At 31.6% G+C, this 8958-nt stretch overlaps 1 protein-coding gene across 1 annotated transcript; it reads left to right on the top strand.

The window, feature by feature from the left end:
* The first annotated feature begins 3279 nt into the window (after positions 1–3279).
* On the top strand, positions 3280–6663 carry LOC132310070 (gibberellin 2-beta-dioxygenase 2). The gene is made up of 3 exons (XM_059808311.1): positions 3280–3793; positions 5753–6089; positions 6174–6663. The coding sequence occupies exons 1-3, from the start codon at positions 3402–3404 to the stop codon at positions 6441–6443; spliced, it is 999 nt and encodes a 332-aa protein (XP_059664294.1). The 5' UTR covers positions 3280–3401; the 3' UTR covers positions 6444–6663.
* The last annotated feature ends 2295 nt before the right edge of the window (positions 6664–8958 follow it).

Consider the following 8958-nt stretch of genomic DNA (forward strand, 5'->3'; position numbering starts at 1 on the left):
ATCATACTAAATTGCTATATTTAGTTGTTTTCGTACTTTAGATTTTAAGTTGATAATTTTAAGAATCTATATCATATTGCTTTGTATAGCATGCTCTTATATTGTTGAAATAGCATGAATGATGTGTTTTATGCTAGAAATATTTTAAGGTAGCTTAAGATGCTCCTTTAGTCTCACATTTGACATAGACGCTAGGTGGCATGTTCCATATGTATTGATTTACATCAATTTAATGAACAGTAAAATGCTAGGCTATGCATGCTCATTTCCTACGAGTAACTTTATGTTACTCACCCACGTAGTAGGGACATTTTTTAGGTACAGGAATCAAGGTTGAGATTCTCATTATGCTTAGATGATTTGTGGACTTGAAGATTTCCATTCTTGTAAAAGTTGGCTAGAAATGCCATTTGTAGCCTTATGTATCAAATGTGTATATTTGATTCTAAACTTGTAATGTGTGCCTAAGTACACTTTTTGATTCTCATTTTGTGTATATGACATGAGGTAAAGGGCCAAACTTCTTTTGGAATTACTTATATGTCATAGATGTTGAATTTGCCTTTAATGAGAATATAAGAAAAATCATGCGTTTTAGTATGCTATTTTACACCGGAGCATGCATTGTATATGAAATTCATCCATTAGCATCCATTAATCATGTATGATGTTTGGTCACGGGCCAAATGGTATTTTGAAACCATTTTATAATTTTGAGTTCCAAGTTTTCATTAATTCCAAGCTTTATTTTTGTCATTTTGGCCGTTGAGGGGTCAAATTTTGCATCGGTAATATTTTTAAGCCGTGAACCATTGTAGCACATCCTAATAGATAAGTTACGTTTGCGCGCATAATCGTTTTCAACAAAAACTTTTTCTTTGGCAAAATGAGCCTCCTATGGACTCATTTTGCATTTTCATTGCATAATCTGGTCTAGGGGAATTTTGGGGTTTTCTTTTGGGAAATAAATTCTAATCTTGATATGGTCACTTAGAAAATGTGATTTTAGGAGGGTTTTCTTTTTCGTGTTTTTCCAGAAATGTCGTCTTAGTACCGGAAATCCCTCACGAAGTTTAACTTTCAGTTTTTCATTTTAGCATCTTTTTGACCCTCATGACCTGATTTCATGGAGGGGCATTTTGGAAATTTCACATTGAGTTTTTCTCATTTTCTTTCACAATGTCGAGTAAAAAACTCGATTTTGAGGGGGTTTTCTTCTTTGTGTTTTTTCAAAAAATGTCATCTTGGCCCTCAAAAACCCATTTTTTCCCAAAAAAACCCCTACTGCCAGGTTCTTGTTGACTTTTAGTACAAGTGTGCGAGTAGTGGCCTTCTCGTAACTGGTTAGATGAGTTGGGACAGAATGCGTGACCTCTATTTTTGCCTCCTAACCGATTAGGAAGGTCTCCTAACCGGTTAAATGACCTTGGGTTGACCATTTTGACATTTTTACCCATTTTTCTTCCGTTAGCCATATTTTCTTCATCCGGATTCCGAATTAAGTGATTCTTGAGTCTAAGTTTATTAATTTTTCATTGTCTTTCCAATGGTGTGTACGGTGGCACCCACTTTTATATTGAAAATGACTATTTTGACCTTAGGTTCATTCTTATCGGTTTTTGAAACGCCGTTTCCGCATTTATTTTCTTTGGGTTCCGTGACCTCGTTGAGGGTCACATTGGTGTCTTAGAAACGTGTTGTATCTCTAAATACCGTTGTTTCATCTTTTGCTTCTGCATTCTGAATTCGTTATTGAATCTACGTTCGGTTCAGCATATGACGCACTGGCTTAAAAATCAGGGCCGTCACATTATTCGTCTTCAATATCTTTTAATTTTGAAAATACTAGTGATATTGCATCTCAAGTGACTCTCTGAATGGTGTAGTGAGAGAAGTGGAGGATATGTTTGGAGGGTAAATTTGTCCTAGTAAATTATTTCATAATTTTTTAGTGAAAGTTTATAAATTTGACAAAATTATTCTGGAAAAATCACTTATTAGCAATTAAGATTTTAATTGAATGACTATTCATCATTTATATTACTTTAGAGTAATTTTTTGGCAAATAAAATATAAAGTTTTTCAAAATAAATAAATAATCTTACACATATATACTACACAAAGGCACACTACTCTGAAATATTATGAAGTGCATTTTATAACAATGTTGGTTTAAATAAACAAATAAATAAAAATTAAAAAAAGTTTATAGTCAAAGATCCGCGTAAACAAGAGTTGGACCCAATGACGTTCAAACCTTTTACACGTTTATGAAAAGCTTGTGGTACAAAATCCAATGAGAGGGGACAAACAGCCGCTACCTCCAACCCATCCCCAGTAGCATGGCCCCAACCTTCTCCCTTATTCGTTCACCTAAACTTGCCCCTACCATTTTACCTTTTCATGACCAATACCCCCCTACAAACTTTTATTACGTGCAGTCAACTCCTTCACCATCTCTCTATCTCTATCTCTCTCTCTCTATGTATATATATATACATATATACACACACAATAATTCCTGAATACTACAGTATTAGTTTTACATAATTTAATTAATTAATTGATTCAAAAGTTTTAGATATTTATATGGAAAGACTTGTTGGGTAGGATCATATATTCCAACCTCATAGTTTTTGAAATATCAAAAGTTATCCAAATGCGTTATAGTGTATTTTTTTTCCCGTAAAATACAGATTTTATATATAATTTGATTCCTATTTGTATGAATTGATAAACCAATTTCTTTTTATAGGATTGTTCATCTTTACAGATCACAAATTATGTGTCATTAAATATATCCTACCTCTTTGAATTTTCATCTTACTCTTTAAACTTCCGTGTCACTCATATTTTCTCTAAAATTCAGAAAATATTCCATCAAAATTTAGTGATAGCTCTTTTTATTGGTTGCGTAACTTCTGATGTGTGTGTGTATATATATATATATATATATATAAGTCCTTCTTATCCTTTTTAGCTTTCATTGTTACTACATCTAATGACAGCGCATGTCACAACTAAATGTTTTGACTAGTATGACAATTTTTTAATCTTTAACTGCGAAAAGAATCCAAGATGATTTTTTTCACACGGATGTTTATTTATTATACCTTGTTCCAAGTACATGTAGGGACATATGTGGGCGCAACTTTTTCATTTTGATAATATTTATATTGAATAATATAACAAACATTAAAATATCGAAGGTGACAATATATATTTCTGTTTTTTACTCTCTCTCTCTCTCTGCCTTTCTCCTGTGTATATAATACCACGTTCTCTAGCTCCTTCAAACTTGAGAAACTCAAAACCCTTTTTATTTCTGGTTCCATAAATAAGTTTCAGTCTGATATATATATACATACATATATATATATAACTTGAGAAATTAATCCAGGATGGTTGTACCTTCTCCGACTCCAAATCCGATATGGAGCAAAAAGGCGAGAACGGCGCCGCTGGGAATTCCGACTATTGATTTCTCTGTTGAGAGGTCTGTATTGTCCAAACAAATTGTGAAGGCATGTGAAGAATATGGTTTCTTCAAGGTGGTGAACCATGGTGTAGCAAAGGAGATAATTACAAGAATGGAAAAGGAAGGGTTCAATTTCTTCTCGAAACCGGCCTCGCAGAAACAACAAGCTGGTCCACCCAATCCTTTTGGTTATGGTTGCAAGAACATCGGCTTCAATGGCGACACTGGTGAGCTTGAGTACCTTCTCCTTCAGACCAACCCTCTCTCCATTTATGAGAGATCTAAAACCATCTCCAATCACCCTGCCAAGTTCAGGTAAGTCATATATAATATACATCTCTAGCTCCCCCTCCTTTCAATGCTACTACTACTATATATTGTATTTTTGTGTGTGTCTATATATACACATTTTATGAGAGAGTATTTATTATGTGGCATCCCCAATTAAATAGACAATCAAATAAAATTTCTCATTTTTGGTGTGTGTAACATAAAATAAAAGTTTTCATGACCGTGAATTATATTGTATACTTTCTCCATTAATAATAGAATTATAATATGTTGAGTTAACCCTCATGCCATTTTTAATGCATGTCAGTTTCAAACTTTGAACTGGTGAATTAGCTTCAATTTTTATTTTTAATTTTTTCTAGACCAAAAATTCACACAACCATTTATTTTATTTTAATAAAAATTGAAACATCCACCTTCAACTTTATAACACAGATTTGATATTCAAAGTTTTGATAACGATATGTTATGTATTGAGAACGCAAGAATGATGATTCGACAATGACAACCTATTTCAGATTTGACTGAGTCAGATAATGTACACAACAAGGCACTTACCTAATATATATATATATATATATATATATATATATATATATATATATATATATATATATATATATATATATATATATGTCAACGAAAAAAAATTGTGCCTTTCTGATTTTTAAAACTTTCATAAAAAATAAATTAAATTAAATTAAAAACACAAAAAGAGAATTTTGGTTGTGCTGGTGAAAAGTATTTTTCTTGTGTTGATGCCTAGTCTCCTAGAAAGAGACATTATATTCTCTTTAGGAAAGAAATAAATACTAAATATTAGAAAGTAAAACATATATATATATATATATATATATATATATATATATATATAGATAGATAGATAGATAGATAGGTGCGTGTTAAAATTGATTTTTCCTATAGTTCGATGTTGTAAATGGAAGGGTGTGCATATCAAAGTAATAAGATGTATGTTTGTGCTCCATTTAAGGAACGGTAATAGACTAGGTATAGCTTATTGTCGATTGTTTATTACCACGTCTTTGACCTATAGCTCCTATAAGGTAAGAGTTCACACTTAATTACTTTTTAGGGTTTTTACATAAAAATCTGAGTTCGTTGGGGTTTACTGGCCAATGAAATCATGGAATCTTAGGGTTTGGTCAAATAGTCACACGTGCAATCGTAAAACGCGGAATTTCAATTACTTGGTCAAATAGCAACTTTAGAAAACGTAATTTAAAAATATTTATATTTTAATAACATTTAAATGTCATTTTGACTAGGGTGCAGTTGTCATCAAATCATATTATGTCTTATTAGCGCAATTTTTAAATAGTGTTAAAGGTACATGGAACTGATCTATCTCAGTTCTTGAATTATGTAATCGTAAAATTGAACATGGTTTTATTTTTATTTTTTTATAATAAAATTCAAAGCATTTAACCAAAACTTTTTTTGTTAAAGAAAGTTACAATGATGATTTCATTTTGGAAACAAAAGCTAAAAACTGAAATATCAAGTGAGCTCCTAGTGGGTCCATATACGGCTCCATGTCCTTATTAGAGATAGGGTTATATACTAGTTCTTCAATTTTGTAATTATTATGAAATTATATTTGAAATCGGTAGCTTCACTTGTACCATAAATGTGATTTCAAAGATGCACTGACCAGACACCCTATAATGACTTTAAAGAATAAAACTGAAATATGGGTCATAAAAAAATCAATAGCTTCAATATATAGACATATATCAAATCAAATCAAATCTAAAGAAATTGAACACTCCATGTGTCCGTATGTGTATTACCAAATTGGATCGATCTGTAATGCTGGTGTTTTTTTTACCAAATAAAGAGTTTTTTCAAAACTGGTGATGAGTGATGTTGTTGATATACATATATATATATAATATATACACACACAGTCACACACACATATAGTGTACTTGTAATAATATTGTTTTGTATAATTTCGGGCAGTTGTGTTGTGAATGATTACATACAAGCAGTAAGGAATCTGGCATGTGACATTCTTGATCTAGCGGCTGAGGGCCTTCGGTTGACAGACAGATCAGTGTTCAGTAAGCTCATCGGAGACGTCCAAAGTGACTCTTGCTTCAGGATCAATCACTATCCACCATCATCAAAACTACTCAATTCAGGTATCGGATTTGGAGAGCATTCTGACCCTCAGATCTTGACCATACTAAGATCCAACGATGTGGGTGGCCTCCAACTTTGTCTCAGTGATGGCTCTTGGATCCCGGTCCCTCCTGATCCCACTGACTTTTGTGTCTTCGTAGGCGATGCTTTGCAGGTAATCATATTCAACGGTCATTTATGCTTGATGTGATCATTTTCGTAATTCTGACACATTTTTTAAAATTTGTACCTAATGAAGGCGATGACAAATGAAAGGTTTATGAGCGCGAGACACCGGGCAATGGCAAATTCTTGTGTTAAGGCAAGAATGTCGATGATGTATTTTGGGGCTCCACCTCTTCATGGAAGGGTATCTCCTCTTCCACAGATGGTCTCACCATGCAACCCTAGCATGTACAAACCTTTCACTTGGGGAGAATACAAGAAAGCTGCATATTCTTTGCGTTTGGGAGATCGTCGTCTTGACCTCTTCAAGATCCATACAAGCCACGATAATATAATTAATTAGGAATATTTTTTCTTTACTCCATGAATCAGTTCTTTTAATATTGTGATCTTATTATATATTAGGCATAGAAATCAGATGGAAGAAGCATTACTTTTGTGTATGTGTATATATCTTTGTTACATATTAATTAGTTAGTTGAAGGATGATTATTGTATTTCCTTTAAAGGGGAAATTTTTGTTTACGGTGTTCCCCTGCAAAAATTAATACATGTATGACTCGTCCCAGTTTCGTCAATAAAAAATTGAAATTCTTTATTTCAATTTGTATTTTAATATTTCAGGGGTGAATTCCATTAAAATAAATTATTTTTTTGTTTCTTTAATTACTTGCCATTATCTTTTAAGTCACACAATTTTTCTCAACAGATGTTGTTCTCACGTTCCAAGCGAGTTCCCGTTCTCACGATCCGTGCATGTTCTCGTTTAAATTTTCATTATTTATGATTTAATTATGTCGCTCTCACGTTTTTACTTTCAAATTCACTCTCACTCTCGCTCCTGCTTCATGTGACTTAGGCCTTATGTATATGTTCAACTTTTTATTTATATTTTAGGTAAGTGGGTAAGTTGCATGTATGTGTAAAAATATGTGAAATCTACAAAAACAGAGCTTAACCTTAGACCAAGAGAAGAAGTAGATCGAGTCAAGAGACCATAGGTGTTCATTGATACGATTGGTCTACCAACGAAAATTACATAATAACCATAATCATAGCACTGATCTTCATTTATTAATTGGTTTTGGCGTCACAATCAAATGTCCAATTAAGCTTACAACTTTATGTGCATTTGATGTATATATAATATTAAACGTATGATGAACCAAAAGCAATTCAACATAGAACACCTAATTAATTCCTAATCTCTTAAAAGCGACATACACATACATACACCAATGAACTTAATAAACACTCAAGTACTCAAGTGTCTCATTAGGAATAGAATTTAAAATTTAAAAAAAAAAAAGGAAAAAAGAAAAAGAAATAAGAATAAGGTACTTGTTATTGGATCATTCTTTTGTTAAAAAAAAAATTTAAGCAAATTGAATAAATAAGAAAAGTGTACAATAAAAGGCCTTCGGCCAAAACAGCCCGAAAAGGGCATACAAGCCCCTACCATCCCTTAGCTATGTATAGCTAACCCAAAAGTTACAGTCCAACCAAAGGAACAAAAGAGCTTCAGATAACAATTGAAGCCGTTACATGAAGGACTTAGTACAGATCCAGTGAGCAAACCCTACGGTGACCAAGAGATCGTTCCTCTCTCCATACTCAGTCCGGTGGTCTCGGAGGAGGTTTGCAACATGAGGGGGAGAGATTCTAGCTGTTCAGAATCGATCTAGAAGCCCAACATTCCTTTAGGCAACCCAAGCAAAAAAGGAAAGTAATTGAATTGCATACTTTAGCTAGAACCCTACGTACTATGTTATTGGATCATTCTGATAGTGCCCTTTAACAAACCACAAAAATGTCCATTTTATACTTCAACATAGCTTCCGTCGGGGAAGTAATTCTTATTTCGTTGGTCACTCCATTTAAAGAAAATGAGTGACACCAATTAAGCACTACGATTTTAAAAGAAATTACAATCAACAACTCATTATCTCAACTGGTAATAGTATGTGAAATTACGTACATTCTATTGAAAACAATTGATGACAGTTAATCATAAATCACAATTTGATGAATCGAATGCGATTACTTACATTTTCTCATCTTTAATTATAATTTTCCAAAAACAATTTTTAAGAAATTATTAACAAATATATATATACTAGTAAATTCCACGTACATGCATGTGATGAAATAATCATTGAAAAATGTATTTTAGATTTTAATAGTATTATATTTAATTTCTTTTAACATCTATTGATTTATTATTTATTTACATTTTAATATCTATTTTTTTTCATCAATATCTATTATTTAATCCACATTTCTACTATGTTTGGTAAACTAATATAAACTAATTTGTTTATAAATACTAATAATTATATGTTTATGATAAACTTTTTACTTCACTAACAAATATACTAATTAGTTTATAACCTAAACACAGCTGAACTAACAAAGATATAAATGTCAAAAAAGAATTTAATTTTCTGTATAGTTTTTTTGATGAATAATTAATTCAGGAGTTTTCTCTAAATTTCTTACTCTGACTCATCACTTTTATACTCTTAAAGAGTTCTAAAAATAAAAAAATTAAATTTTATTTGTATGTTGTCAATGTTGTTTCAATATTATACTTTGTTGTACAACAATAATATATTAATTTAAGTTTTTTATTTTCTGTCTTTGTACAATTTAAAATCTTTGTTTAATTCTTTTATACAAAAGAGAACACTTTGTACTTTTATTATAAATGGTTGTTATAAGAATTCAAGATGAAACTTGAAAGCACCAAGTACGTATATATAGGTATATACAATAAGTGCACTCAAAAGGCTATTTTTTGTCATGTGCTAAATCATCAAAAACAACACAAACTTCCTATCACAAATTTTGACAAATAA

Source organism: Cornus florida, unplaced genomic scaffold (assembly GCF_030987335.1).
Source record: "Cornus florida cultivar Cherokee Brave unplaced genomic scaffold, ASM3098733v1 CherokeeBrave_3.0.0_Hap2_Chr05, whole genome shotgun sequence".
In the NCBI taxonomy this organism is placed as follows: domain Eukaryota; kingdom Viridiplantae; phylum Streptophyta; class Magnoliopsida; order Cornales; family Cornaceae; genus Cornus; species Cornus florida.

Coding starts and splice junctions, on each gene's coding strand:
- LOC132310070 (XM_059808311.1), top strand. CDS start 3,402: ATGGTTGTACCTTCTCCGACTCCAAATCCGATATGGAGCAAAAAGGCG. Junction 3,794..5,752: donor AATCACCCTGCCAAGTTCAG/GTAAGTCATATA, acceptor AATTTCGGGCAG/TTGTGTTGTGAATGATTACA. Junction 6,090..6,173: donor TCGTAGGCGATGCTTTGCAG/GTAATCATATTC, acceptor TACCTAATGAAG/GCGATGACAAATGAAAGGTT.